The sequence below is a fragment of the Nomascus leucogenys genome, chromosome 1a (assembly GCF_006542625.1).
Source record: "Nomascus leucogenys isolate Asia chromosome 1a, Asia_NLE_v1, whole genome shotgun sequence".
NCBI lineage: Eukaryota > Metazoa > Chordata > Mammalia > Primates > Hylobatidae > Nomascus > Nomascus leucogenys.
The window spans coordinates 76,446,359-76,462,175 of NC_044381.1; the positions used below are offsets into that span (position 1 = coordinate 76,446,359).

At 40.3% G+C, this 15,817-nt stretch overlaps 1 protein-coding gene across 5 annotated transcripts in view; it reads right to left on the reverse strand.

The window, feature by feature from the left end:
- CCDC175 (coiled-coil domain containing 175) overlaps nucleotides 1–15,817 on the reverse strand; it is a 119,321-nt gene that overhangs the window by 66,238 nt on the left and 37,266 nt on the right. For all 5 annotated transcript variants that reach the window (XR_004029716.1, XM_030811421.1, XM_030811434.1 and 2 more), the window contains exon 5: nucleotides 7,419–7,500. Coding sequence is in view for 4 of the 5 variants with exons in the window: in XM_030811421.1 (XP_030667281.1) it covers nucleotides 7,419–7,500 (82 nt within the window). In the remaining variant the exon portion in view is untranslated. The remainder of the gene's footprint in view (nucleotides 1–7,418; nucleotides 7,501–15,817) is intronic.

Here is a 15,817-nt window from a genome sequence, read left to right on the forward strand (position 1 = left end):
AAAATAGCTACATGAAAAAATATTTGTAGAAGTGCTGAAGAACTCACAAGATAATAAAGAATTATTCAAAAAACAAAAATAGAATTACTATTCAACCCAGCAATCCCATTACTGAGTATATACCCAAAGGAAAATAAATTATCCTACCAAAAGGATACCTGCGCTCATATTTATTGCTGCACTATTCAGAATAGCAAAGACATGGAATCAACCCAGGTGCCCAAGAACAGTGGAATGGATAAAGAAAATGTGGTAACTACACACCATTGAACATTATGCAGCCATAAAAAAGAATGAAATCATATCCTTTCCAGCAACATGGGTGCACCCAGAGGCCATTATCCTAAGTGGATTAATGCAGAAGCAGAAAATGAAATACTGCATATTCTCATTTATAAGTAGGAGCTAAACATTAGGTATACATGGACACAAAGATGGGAACAATAGATGGGGACTCCAAAAAGGTGGAGAAGAAGTGGGGAAGGGTTGAAAAACTACCTATTGGGTATTATATTCACTACTTGGGTGACGGGATCATTAGCAGCCCAAATCTCAGCATTATGCAATATACCCTTGTAACAAACCTGCACATGTACTTGAATCTAAAAAAATAAAAATAAAAAATTAAGGATAATAGGGAATTGCTAGGCCTAATTCTAGGAGAATGCAAGAAAATTCCTCTGCCCTGAAGACACTTACTAACATAGAAGAAACCACTTGAAAACCAAGTTTTGGGTTTTTTTGCATGGCAAGTGGAACAAAAGCCAACATGTAATGCTCATCCAGGTGTTAAGCCTACATAAACCTCCCACTATTTTAGTCTGGGATTCCAAAGAGCTTCACTCTCTGGATAAAGGTAAATTGAAAGTTAACAAGTCCAGCTTGACTTTGATCAGCAGGGTTGCTTAGCATGGATTAAGGTAGCTTGGAACTTATAACACCCTATCCATCTGACAGAAGTTAATGTAAACTGTTCCTGGGGAAAACACCATTATCTTAATCCTCAAACTGTTTTTACAAACTGTATTAGTCCATTTTCACACTGCTGATAAAGACATACCTGCAACTGGGAAGAAAAAGAGATTTAACTGAACTTACAGTTCCACATGGCTGGGGAGGACTCAGAATCATGGTGGGAGGCAAAAGGCACTTTTTACATGGTGGTGGCAAGAGAAAATGAGGAAGATGCAAAAGGAGAAACCCCTGATAAAACCATCAGATCTCATGAGACTTATTCACTATCACAAGAACAGTATGGAGGAAACTGCCCCCATGATTCAAATTATCTCCCACCAGGTCCCTCCCACAATATGTGGGAATTATGGGAGTACAACTCAAGATGAGATTTGGGTGGGGAAACAGCCAAACCATGGCACAAACATTTTTTGTTCAAGTACAATGTCCAGTATACAGTTTTCCACCAGGAACAGAAGGAAATAAGAGCATGGACAAACACTGGCAGAAACAACAAACTACAGAAACAGACTACAGACCCATAAAGACATAAGACATTGAAATTATCAGACACTGAACTATAAAACTATTATGCTTATTATGATCAAAGAAATATTAGACATACTTGAAAATGATGACAGGGAATTAGAAATGGTAATGAGTGACACAGCAAATTTGAAAGGTATCAAATAATTACCAGTTGAAAAATACAGTAACTGGCCAGGCGTGGTGGTTTATGCCTGTAATCTCAGCACTTTGGGAGGCCGAGGCAGGTGGATCACCTGAGGTCAGAAGTTTGAGATCAGCCTGGCCAACATGGCAAAACTCCGTCTCTACCAAAAATACAAAAATCCGCCGGGCATGGTGGTGCACGTCTGTAGTTCCAGCTACTCCAGAGGCTGAGGCAGAAGAATCGGTTGAACCCAGGAGGTGGAGGTTGCAGTGAGCTGAGATCGTGCCATAGCACTCCAGCCTGGGCAACAAAGAGAGACTCCATATCAAAAAAATAAATAAATAAGTAAAATAAAAACACAATAACTAAAATTAAGAATTCAAATAAGACCACTCTGCTTAGAATACAGGAATGGGAGGCAAAAAGTAGAAAATACAGAAGAGTGGGTATGATATGTAGAGGATACATATATTAATACGAATAATCACATACATACAATTGGAGTCTCAGAAAAAGATTGACACTAGCATTAAAAAGTCTTGCACCAAAAGACTTGCAAAAGTAGAAAGGTTAAGAAAGAACTCCACCCTAAAGTCAGACTTAAGGGATACAAAGAAAAGAGGGCCCTGGGCCATTCCCTGGGGTGGCCAATTGAGCAATTGTATCTGGAGTATTTGCTTCAACTATCCCCTTACTTCTGACACTTATACTAATCAGCCAACTGTAGTGGAGATTTTCTCCAAACCAAACCGGTGAGTACCGCAGGCAGCAACTATTCCCAGGAGTCTAGAATTGGGTATAGAATTACCATACCTAAGACAAGACAGGTCTTCTTCTTCCTGACATATATCCCTCCCACCCCCCACCATGTATAAGCCCATCAACACATTCCACTCTTGCCACAAAACTCTTTTTTTTTTTTTTTTTCCATTTTCTTTTTCTGTTTAGAGATAGCATCTCACTATGTCACCCAGGTTGGTCTTAAACTCCTGAGTTCAAATGATCCTCCCACCTTGGCCTCCTTAGTAGCTGGGATTACAGGCACACCATTGCACCCAGCATCTCCCACAAAATTACTACATGCAGGCTCAGTAAACAGGAGACAAGAAGAATACACAATTAAGGCTGGCTCCAGTGGCTCACACCTGTAATTCTACCACTTTGGGAGGCTGAGGTGGGAGGATTGCTTGAGACTGGGAGGTCCGAGGCTGCAGTGAGCCATGATCATGCCACTGCACTCCAGCCTGGGTGACAGAGCGAGATCCTGTCTCAAAAAAAAACAACAACAAAAAAAAAAAAAAAAAAAAACAAGAATGCACAATTAAAAGATGAACAAATATCTAGAGTTTCTAAACATTTGAGTAAAATCAACACTGTAAAACAAAGCAATCAAATCTACTGTAGGCCAGGCGTGGTGGCTCGTGCCTGTAATCCTAGCACTTTGAGAGGCAGAGGTGGGAGGATCACTTGAGCCCAGGAGTTACAGACCAGCCTGGGCAACACAGGTAGGATAGGACAAAAGAAACAGGTGAGGACATAATGGCTGAAAATTTTGCAGAACTTATGAAATATAGAAATTCTCAGATTTAAGAAGCCAAATAAATCCCAAGGAGGAAAAATGAAAAGAAAATTTGGACACATTGTAGTGAAACTGAACAGCTAAGGCAAAGGGAACAAAGATCTAAAACAAAAGACATATGCCATGTTAATGGATTGGAAGCCTCAATATTGTGAAAATGTGAAACCCTCTTCAAACTGATTTACAGATTTAATACAATCCCAATCAAAATCCAAACAGGTTTTTTGGAAGAACGTGACAAAATTGAAAAGGTCAAGAATAGCTGGAACAATTTTGAAAAACAAAGGTGAAGGATTTATACCACTAGCCATAAAAACTCATTTTAAAGGTAATAATTAAGACAATATTGTTTTAGTGTGAGGAGAGATGAATAGTTCAAATGAATAGAGTCAACAATCCACATATACATTTATGATCTACACTTGATTTATGACAATAGTATGACCACAATGTAGAACGAAAGGATTGTATTTTCAGTAAATGGTGCTGGTTAATTGGACAACCTTATGGAAAAATATGAATCTTGACCACTATCTCAAAGCACACATACATAAATTCCAGATGGTTCGTAGTCTTAAATGTGAAAGGTCAAACAACAAAGCTTCTCAATGGTAACAGAAGAGAATAGTCTCATGACATAGGACATAGAGAACATTAACTAAAAAGAAAAAGATTGATAAACTGGACTTCATTAAAATTAATAAATTATATTCATCAAAAATATGTACATAAATATTGTATATTTATGGTTTATGTATTGTTCTGTAATGTGTAATATTTTATAATAACAAAAGCTAAATCCAACAATGCCACTGCTGGGTATATATCCCAAGGAAATGAAATCAGTATGGCAAAGAGATATCTGTACTTCTATGTTCATTGTAGCACTTTTCAGAGTAGCTAAGATGTAGAATCAACCTAGGTGTTCATCAGCCAATGAATGGATAAAGAAAATGTATACATGCACAATTGAATATATTCAGCCTTAAAAAAGAAGAAATTCTTGTCATTTGTGACAACATGGATGAACCTGGAGGACATCATGTTAAGTGAAATAATTCAGGTACAGAAAAACAAATATTACATGATCCCAATTATATGCAAAATCTAAAAAAAACTGAACTCAGAAGTAGAGAGCAGAATGGTGGTTGCCAGGGGCTGGTGAGGGAGGGGAGATGCTGGGAAAAAAAGATAAAGTTCGAGTTGAATGTCAATCTTTGAATGATCCTCCAATAACTCATGAGTATTATGATTGGATGTCACTAAAAGCCCACAGTTTCTACCCTAGTGAAAATAACAAATAGGCAAGAGCCTTGCACTCTTTGAAGTGATCACTCACTTATAACCATGGAATTTGGCTAAGGGCTATGGATTAAAGGAAAACTCTTTGACCAAGTAAGCCAATGCCAGTTTAGGGTCCTAGACTGTTCAGAAAATCATGTGGGCTAGAAAATGTGGAGTTGTCAGAAAGTTGTCTAATAGCTTCTGCAGTAGGAAATAAATGGGAGGAAAAATAATATTTTGCTCACAAAATGAAAGACAAATTTGAAACCAACCAACCAGCCAACAAACCAATCTTGTCTGGTTTCTGTCTGTTGTTAGGTATCCTTGCAACTAAAAGAATCACAGTAGCCCAGAGGGGAAGCCATCTCTAATGCTGATAGCTCACAAAAGCAAAAATGGAAAGCATTTAGTTCGTACAAATCATTCTTCTGGGAGGGAGCTGCCTTTGATATCCCTGATGAGCCTCAGGGCATGGGCGCAGAGGCAGATATTACGCTTTGTAAAAGAGGGAGAAGAATTTGGATGTGGGGTGGTATCCTACGGCAAGAAGATAGATGAAGAACTGTGAGAGAAAGAAAAGGTGGTGAACAAGATGGCTTTATGCTCTGCAACAGATTTCTCCCCATGACCACTAAAATTTCCAACAGAGTTTGCAATAGATCATGAAATGCTTAGTGTAATTAAAATTGTTTTAGAAACTAGTGAAAAATGTGAATTTTATATCCTGGTTGACTTGGGCAAAACAAAGATAGAGGATGTAGACAGAGAGTACCTGACCCAAGTCCTGAACGATTAAAATTAAGTATGTGTGGCCAGGGGTGGTGGCTCACGCCTGTAATCCCCAGCATTCTGGGAGAACAAGGCAGGAGGATTGCTTGAACTGAAGAGTTGGAGAACAGCCTGGACAATATAAAGCAACCTTGTCTCTGCAAATAATTTAAAAATTAGCTGGGCATGGTGGTGAGTGCCTGTAGTCTCAGCTAGTCAGCAGGCTGCAGCAGGAGGATCACCTAGGCCTGGGAGGTTGAGGCTATAGTAAGTTGTGACTATGCCACTGCACTCCAGCCTGGTGGGTGGATCATTTTAGGTCAGGAGTTCGAGACCAGCCTGACCAACATGATGAAACCTCATGTCTATTAAAAATACAAAAATTAGCTAGGTGTCATGGCACAAGCCTGTAATCCCAGCCACTTGGGAGGCTGAGGCAGGAGAATCGCTTGCACCCAGGAGGCAGAGGTTGCAGTGAGCTGAGATCATGCCACTGCACTCCAGCCTGGGTGATAGAGTGAGACCATGTCTCAAAAAAAAAAAAAAAAAGAAAGAAAGACAAGAAAAGAAAGGAAATTAAGTTTGGATATATGAGGTGTTGGGAAGAGACACTAAGGATATTTCTCCTTCAATACAAGGGACAAGAAGAATTTCAGTTATGTCTAGTGTGTATGTGTATTTGTGTATATAAGTAATTAAATGGGATCATATCATACATGCTGTTGTTTCTCTTTTTTAGAGGGACTCTTGCTCTGCCGCCCAGGCTGGAGTGCAGTGGTGCCGTCTCAGCTCACTGCAACCTCTGCCTCCCAGTTTCAAGCAATTCTCCTGTCTCAGCCTCCTGAGTAGCTGGGACTACAGGTGCACACCACCACACCTGGCTAATTTTTGTATTTTTGTAGAAATGGAGTTTCACCATATTGGTCAGGCTGGTCTCGAACTCCTGATACCAGGTGGTCCACTCACCTAGGCCTCCCAAAGTGCTGGGATTATGTGAGCCACCATGCCCAGCCTACTGTTTTATAATATAGTATTTGTCACTCAATAACATATTATGAGCAATACTGATACTTATTTAACCAAGGCCTTTTTGTTGCATTTTAATTGTATTACTAACCCTCACCCCCAATTTTTCACTATCCTAATGAATGCTTCACTGAATATTTTGAGGCTAAATCTTGGTTTACCCACATGATTATCTACTTATGATATGATGTTTTTTAACCTAAGTTTGAAAAATGTCTAGTGAGTTATCCTGGGGGCTAAATCTTACTCAAATGCTTCTAAATAAGTATTTAGAATATTATATTATAATATGTGTATTAGTCAGCATTCTCTAGAGGGACAAAACTAACAGGATAGATGTATATATAAAGGGGAGTTTATTAAGGAGCATTAACTTACACAATCACAAGTTCCCACAATAGGCCATCTGCAAGCTGAGGAGCCAGGAAGCCAGTCTGAGTACCAAAGCTGAAGAACGTGGAATCTGATGTTCAAGAGCAGGAAGCATCCAGCATGGGAGAAAGATGTAGGCTGGGAAGCTAAGCTGGTCTAGTCTTTTCATGTTTTTCTGCCTGCTTTATATCCTGGCCACACTGGCAGCTGATTAGATGGTGCCCACCAAGATTAAGGGTGGGTCTGCTTTTCCCAGCCCACTGACTCAAATGTTAATCTCCTTTGGCAACACCCTCACAGACACACCCAGGATCAACACTTTGCATCTTTTGATCTAGTCAAGTTGACACTCAGTATTAACCATCACAATATGATATATAATATTTAGAATATTCTCAAGTGTAGAGCAGCTTGCTGCACTTCACAGGTGCAACACACAACAGCAAGAAGATTCTAACTTTCTAAATAATTCACATCAAAAATATCCATTAATCCATTAATCATGGATAGTCCTAATGTACCCATACTCACATGAAAAGTTACCAAAAAACAGTTCCTCTGTACATGGACAACCTTTGCTCTTTCATATATTTAAAGTACTTTGGGAGGAGATAAAAATTTTTAAATTACTACAAACAAACATATTATTGGTCAATGAAAAATATCCTTTTGAAAAATTCTATATTTCTCACACATATTTTAAATATTAACTAAAAATGAAATGTAATTATAATCTAAAAGTCATTACTTCTGCCTTCTTACCTGTTTTATCTTGTTCAGGAATTCATTTTTTTCATCATTAGATGTATCATCCAGTTTTTCTTTGTTATCTGTGAAAAAACACCTATGAACAAAGGAAGCCAAACAGATTCACATAAGAACATACTTTCGAATTTAAGCCAAGATGGCCGAATAGGAACAGCTCCAGTCTACAGCTCCCAGCATGAGTGATGCAGAAGACGGGTGATTTCTGCATTTTCAAATGAGGTACTGGATTCATCTCACTGAGGCGTGTCGGCAGTGGGTGCAGGACAGTGGGTGCAGGACAGTGGGTGCAGCCCACCGAGCGAGCGTCGAAGCAGGGCGAGTCATTGCCTCACTTGGGAAGCACAAGGGGTAAGGGAATTCCCTTTCCTAGCCAAGGGAAGCCTCAACAGACAGCACCTGGAAAATCGGGTCACTCCCACCCTAATACTGCACTTTTCCAAGGGTCTTAGCAAACAGCACACAAGAAGATTAAATCTCGTGCCTGGCTCGGAGGGTCCAATGCCCATGGAGCCTTGCTCATTGCTAGCACAGCAGTCTGGGATCAAACAGCAAGGTGGCAGCAAGGCTGGGGGAGGGGTGCCCACCATTGCTGAGGCTTGAGTAGGTAAAGCAGCCAGGAAGCTTGAACTGGGTGGAGCCCACCGCAGCTCAAGGAGGCCTGCCTGCCTCTGTAGACTCCACCTCTGGGGGCAGGGCATAGCCAAACAAAAGGCAGCAGAAACCTCTGCAGATTTAAATGTCCCTGTCTGACAGCTTTGAAGAGAGTAGTGGTTCTCCCAGCATGGAGTTTGAGATCTGAGAACAGACAGACTGCCTCCTCAAGTGGGTCCCTGACCCCCCCAAGTAGCCTATCTGGGAGGCACTCCCCAGTAGGGGCAGATTGACACCTCACAAGGCCGGGTAACCCTCTGAGATGAAGCTTGCAGAGGAATGATCACGCAGCAACATTTGCTGTTCAGCAATATTCGCTGTTCTGCAGCCTCCGCTGCTGATACCCAGGCAAACAGGGTCTGGAGTGGACCTCCAGCAACCTCCAGCAGACCTGTAGCTGAGGGTCCTGATTGTTAGAAGGAAAACTAACAAACAGAAAGGACATCTGCACCAAAACCCCATCGGTACATCACCATCATCAAAGACCAAAGGTAGATAAAACCACAAAGATGGGGAAAAAACAGAGCAGAAAAGCTGAAAATTCTAAAAATCTGAGCACCTCTCCCCCTCCAAAGGAACACAGCTCCTCACCAGCAACAGAACAAAGCTGGATGGAGAATGACTTTGATGAGATGAAAGAAGGCTTCAGACAATCAAAATTCTCCAAGCTAAAGGAGGAAGTTCGAACTCATCGCAAAGAAGCTAAAAACCTTGAAAAAAGATTAGACAAATAGCTAACTAGAATAACCAGTGTAGAGAAGTCCTTAAATGACCTGATGGAGCTGAAAACCATGGCACGTGAACTACGTGATGAATGCACAAGCTTCAGTAACTGATTCGATCAACTGGAAGAAAGGGTATCAGTGATTGAAGATCAAATGAATGAAATGAAGGAAGAAGAGAAGTTTAGAGAAAAAAGAGTAAAAAGAAATGAACAAAGCCTCCAAGAAATATGAGACTATGTGAAAAGACGTCTACGACTGATTCATGTACCTGAAAGTGGCAGGTAGAATGGAACCAAGTTGGAAAACACTCTGCAGGATATTATTCAGGAGAACTTCCCCAACCTAGCAAGGCAGGCCAACATTCAAATTCAGGAAATATAGAGAACGCCACAAACATACTCCTCGAGAAGAGCAACTCCAAGACACATAATTGTCAGATTCACCAAAGTTGAAATGAAGGAAAAAATGTTAAGGGCAGCCAGAGAGAAAGGTCGGGTTACCCACAAAGGGAAGCCCATCAGACTAACAGCTGATCTCTTGGCAGAAACTCTACAAGCCAGAAGAGAGTGGGGGCCGATATACAACATTCTTAAAGAAAAGAATTTTCAACCCAGAATCTCATATCCAGCCAAACTAAGCTTCATAAGTGAAACAGAAATAAAATACTTTACAGAAAAGCAAATGCTGAGAGATTTTGTCACCACCAGGCCTGCCCTAAAAGAGTTCCTGAAGGAAGCACTAAACATGGAAAGGAACAACTGGTACCAGCCACTGCAAAAACATGCCAAATTGTAAAGACCATTGATGCTAGGAAGAAACTGCATCAACTAACGAGCAAAATAACCAGCTAATATCATAATGACAGGATCAAATTCACACATAACAATATTAACCTAAAATATAAATGGGCTCATTGCTCCAATTAAAAGACACAGACTGGCAAATTGGATAAAGAGTCTAGACCCATCAGTGTGCTGTATTCAGGAAACCCATCTCACCTGCAGAGACACACATAGGCTCAAAATAAAGGGATGGAGGAAGATCTACCAAGCAAATGGAAAACAAAAAAAGGCAGGGGTTGCAATCCTAGTCTCTGATAAAACAGACTTTAAACCAACAAAGATCAAAAGAGACAAAGAACACCATTACATAATGGTAAAGGGATCAACCCAACAAGAAGAGCTAACTATCCTAAATATATATGCACCCAATACAGGAACATCCAGATTCATAAAGCAAGTCCTTAGAGACCCACAAAGAGACTTAGACTCCCACACAATAATAATGGGAGACTTTAACACCCCACTGTCAACATTAGACAGATCAACGAGACAGAAAGTTAACAAGGCTATCGAGGAATTGAACTCAGCTCTGCACCAAGCAGACCTAATAGACATCTACAGAACTCTCCACTCCAAATCAACAGAATATACATTCTTCTCAGCACCACAACACACTTATTCCAAAATTGACCACATAGTTGGAACTAAAGCACTCCTCAGCAAATGTAAAAGAACAGAAATTATAACAAACTGTCTCTCAGACCACAGTGCAATCAAACTAGAACTCAGGATTAAGAAGCTCACTCAAAACTGCTCAACTACATGGAAACTGAACAACCTGCTCCTGAAAGACTACTGGGTACATAACAAAATGAAGGCAGAAAAAAAGATGTTCTTTGAAACCAACGAGAACAAAGACACAACATACCAGAATCTCTGGGACACATTTAAAGCAGTGTGTAGAGGGAAATTTATAGCACTAAATGCCCACAAGAGAAAGCAGGAAAGATCTAAAATTGACACCCTTATATCACAATTAAAACAACTAGAGAAGCAAGAGCAAACACATTCAAAAGCTAGCACAAGGCAAGAAATAACTAAGATCAGAGAAGACCTGAAGTAGATAGACATACAAAAAACCCTTCAAAAAATCAATGAATCCAGGAGCTGATTTTTTGAAACGATCAGCAAAATTGATAGGCCGCTAGCAAGACTAGTAAAGAAGAAAAGAGAGAAGGATCAAATAGACGCAATAAAAAATGATAAAGGGGATATCACCACTGATCCCACAGAAATACCAACCATTATCAGAGAATACTATAAACGCCTCTACGCAAATAAACTAGAAAATCTAGAAGAAATGGATAAATTCCTGGACACGTACACCCTCCCAAGACTAAACCTGGAAGAAGTTGAATCCCTGAGTAGACCAATAACAGGTTCTGAAATTGAGGCAATAATTAATAGCCTACCAACTAAGAAAAGTCCAGGACCAGACGGATTCACAGCCGAATTCTACCAGAGGTACAAGGAGGAGCTGGTACCATTCCTTCTGAAACTATTCCAATCAATAGAAAAAGAAACCAACAAACAACCCCATCAAAAAGTGGGCAAAGGATATGAACAGACACTTCTCAAAAGAAAACATTTATGCAGCCAACAGACACATGCAAAAATGCTCATCATCACTGGCCATCAGAGAAATGCAAATCAAAACCACAATGAGATACCAGTTAGAATGGCGATCTCACACCAGTTAGAATGGCAATCATTAAAAAGTCAGGAAACAACAGGTGCTGGAGAGGATGTGGAGAAATAGGAACACTTTTACACTGTTGGTGGGACTGTAAACAGTGTGGCAATTCCTCAAGGATCTAGAACTAGAAATACCATTTGACCCAGCCATCCCATTACTGGGTACATACCCAAAGGATTATAAATCATACTGCTATAAAGACACATGCACATGTATGTTTATTGCAGCACTATTCACAATAGCAAAGACTTGGAACCAACCCAAATGTCCAACAACAATAGACTGGATTAAGAAAATGTGGCACATATACACCATGGAATACTATGCAGCCATAAAAATGATGAGTTCATGTCCTTTGTAGGGACATGGATGAAGCTGGAAACTGTCATTCTCAGCAAACTATTACAAGGACAGGAAACCAAACACTGCATGTTCTCACTTATAGGTGGGAATTGAACAATGAGAACACTTGGACACAGGAAGGGGAACATCACACACTGGGGCCTATTGTGGGGTGGAGGTAGGGGGGAGGGATAGCATTAGGAGATATACCTAATGTAAATGATGAGTTAATGAGTGCAGCACACCAACATGGCACATGTATACATATGTAACAAACCTGCACGTTGTGCACATTTACTCTAGAACTTAAAGTATTTAAAAAAAAAGAAAAAGAAAAAAAAGAACATACTTTCCAGAAAAGTCATATTTACTTATGAAATCAAAAAGTTCCAGTTCCCATCTCCCCATATAACATATTTATGTATGTATTTATCAAAATATGCAAAAATGTATACTTCTTTGACTGATGAATTAGTATTTTATTTATTTATTCTTTCACTTAAGAAGCAATTATTGAACACATACGATGCCAGATATGTTTCAGGTACTAGGGTTACAGCATATGCAAGGTCCCCACCCTCATGAAAACTACATTCCATGGAGGGAGCAGGAGATAAGCAAGTTATCAAAAAATAAGTAATATATCTCAGATACTATTAAGTGCTCCAAAGAACACAAAGTAGGATGAACCATAAAAGGATCCTGGGAGCAAGAATGCAGCTCTAGATAGGTGGTCAGGGAAGACCTTTTTGGGATGACCTGTGAAAGACCTGAATGGTAAGACGGAGCCAGCCACATGAAGATCTGAAGGAAGAGCTTTTCAGGTGGAAGAAACATCAGGTGACAAGACAGAGGTAGGAAAAAGCTTGGTGTGTTCAAGGAAGAAGGATGGTGAGGCTGGAGACATAGACTGGAACTAGATCATGGAGGGTGTTAAGGTCAGGCTAGAAGTTCAGATTTTATTCTGAAGGGAACAGGGGAAGATTATTTAAGCGGAAAGAGCAACATGAACCTATGGACATCTTGTAGGGATGACTCTGGTTACTTTGTGGAGAAACACAACTGTGGAGGAAGATCATGTAGAAGGCTCTGCTGGTGATCCACAAAAGATCATGGCTGTTCAGGCTAAAGCTACAGTGGTGGCAGTGGTAAGAAATAGATATATTCAGCATATATTTTGAATATGAAGGCAATAGGACGTGACTTTGGATTTGGCTGGAGTAAGAGTTGAGTCAGGGTTGGGTAGTGAGGAAAGCAGAAATGGTAGATGGCCCCTGGGCTTTTGGCTGGACTAACTAGGTAAATGGCAGTGCCACATTAACTGATAATGGAAGACTGTGGGAAGAGCTGTTTCAGGAAGGTGAGAAATCAAGAGTCTGTTCAGGACATGTTATATGTATAAAGGACAGATATATAATAGACATCTTCCAAGTGGAGAGGTCAAGTAAGGTGTACAGTATCTGCATTTAGAACACAAGTCATTGAGGTAAAGAAAGTATTTAAAGCCAAGAGAGTGAATAAAATCACATAGGGAGGGTATGAGCAGAGAATAGTGAAGGACCGAGAACTTGAAATTTAGAGTCGTGAAAAAGAATTGGAACAACTAATGGATCCTAAAAAAGCAGCAACAAGTGTGAACAGTGAAATAAGAAAACATGGTATTTAGGAAGCTAAGTGAAAGAAGTACAAGAAGGTGGAAGTGATAAACTGTCAAATTCTATTATTAATTTGAAAGCTTTCAGGAATTGACTAGACCACTAAAGTTTAACAGGATGGAAGTCATTAGTAACCGTGGCAATTCTGAAACCATGTTAGCCCAAAAAAGCAACTATAGTCTTCATACCCTCATACACTTTAGCGGCAAGGATATACTCTAGGCCACAAATTGGGTATCATTTAACTTTCACATTTCTCACGTGCTGAAAACCAGTTGAATGCCAAAGAAACACCATAGCATTTAGAAAGGTAGGCATTGGATTCACCTTTATCTGTGTAATCACACTGGATATCAATGATAAGAAAGAACAAGGATCAAACTACAGTGCTTCCTGTGGATCTATGGAGCATTTGAGTTACTCTTATTTGTCCAAACACACATGGAATTTAAACTTATGGTTGAGTGATTTTGTTTTCCTCAGCATTTTGAATTCAAAATAGATAACAGGGCTATTAACCGGCATGCAAGTTAAAGATTTAATGAAGGAAAAAGAAGGGTTAAAGATTGACAGCTTTTAAGAGAGTAGTGGTTCTCCCAGCACGCAGCTGGAGATCTGAGAGCGGAGAGACTGCCTCCTAAAGTGGGTCCCTGACCCCCCGAGCAGCCTAACTGGGAGGCACCCCCCAGTAGGGACAGACTGACACCTCACTCAGCCAGGTACTCCTCTGAGACAAAATTTCCAGAGGAACAATCAGACAGCTGAATTTGCGGTCCACGAAAATCCGCTGTTCTGCAGCCACCGCTGCTGACACCCAGCAAAACAGGGTCTGGAGTGGACCTCTAGCAAACTCCAACAGACCTGCAGATGAGGGTCCTGTCTGGTAGAAGGAAAACTAACAAACAGAAAGGACATCCACACCAAAAACCCATCTGTACATCACCATCATCAAAGACCAAAAGTAGATAAAACCACAAAGATGGAGAAAAAACAGAGCAGAAAAACTGGAAATTCTAAAAAGCAGAGCACCTCTCCTCCTCCAAAGGAACGCAGTTCCTCACCAGCAATGGAACAAAGCTGGATGGAGAACGACTTTGATGAGGTGCGAGAAGAAGGCTTCAGACGATCAAGCTACTCCAAGCTATGGGAGGAAATTCAAACCAACGGCAAAGAAGTTAAAAACTTTGAAAAAAAAATAGATGAATGTTTAACTAAGATAACCAATGCAGAGAAGGGCTTAAAGGAACTGATGGAGCTGAAAGCCAAGTTTCGAGAACTACGTGAAGATTGCAGAAGCCTCGGTAGCCAATGCGATCAACTGGAAGAAAGGGTATGAACGATGGAAGATGAAATGAATGAAATGAAGCGAGAAGACAAGTTTAGAGAAAAAAGAATAAAAAGAAACGAACAAAGCCTCCAAGAAATATGGGACTATATGAAAAGACCAAACCTACGTCTGATTCGTGTACCTGAAAGTGACGGGGAGAATAGAACCAAGGTGGAAAACACTCTGCAAGATATTATCCAGGAGAACTTCCCCAATCTAGCAAGGCAGGCCAACATTCAGATTCAGGAAATACACAGAACGCCACAAAGATACTCCTCGAGAAGAACAACTCCAAGACACATAATTGTCAGATTCACCAAAGTTGGAATGAAGGAAAAAATGTTAAGGGCGGCCAGAGAGAAAGGTCGGGTTACCCACAAAGGGAAGCCCATCAGACTAACAGCTGATCTCTCAGCAGAAACTCTACAAGCCAGAAGAGAGTGGGGGCCAATATTCAACATTCTTAAAGAAAAGAATTTTCAACCCAGAATCTCATATCCAGCCAAACTAAACTTCATAAGTGAAGGAGAAATAAAATACTTTACAGGCAAGCAAATGCTGAGTGATTTTGTCACCACCAGGCCTGCCCTAAAAGAGCTCCTGAAGGAAGCACTAAACATGGAAAGGAACAACCGGTACCAGCCACTGTAAAAACATGCCAAATTGTAAAGACCATCAAGGCTAGGAAAAAACTGCATCAACTAACGAGCAAAATAACCAGCTAACATCATAATGACAGGATCAGATTCACACATAACAATATTAACTTTAAATGTAAATGGGCTAAATGCTCCAGTTAAAAGATACAGACTGGCAAATTGGATAAGGAGTGAAGACCCATCAGTGTGCTGTATTCAGGAAACCCATCTCACATGCAGAGGCACACATAGACTCAAAATAAAGGGATGGAGGAAGATCTACCAAGCAAATGGAAAACAAAAAAAAGGCAGGGGTTGCAATCCTAGTCTCTGATAAAATAGACTTTAAACCAACAAAGATCAAAAGAGACAAAGAAGGCCATCACATAATGGTAAAGTGATAATTCAACAAGAAGAGCTAACTATCCTAAATATATATGCACCCAACACAGGAGCACCCGGATTCAGAAAGCAAGTCCTGAGTGACCTACAAAGAGACTTAAACTCTCACACAATA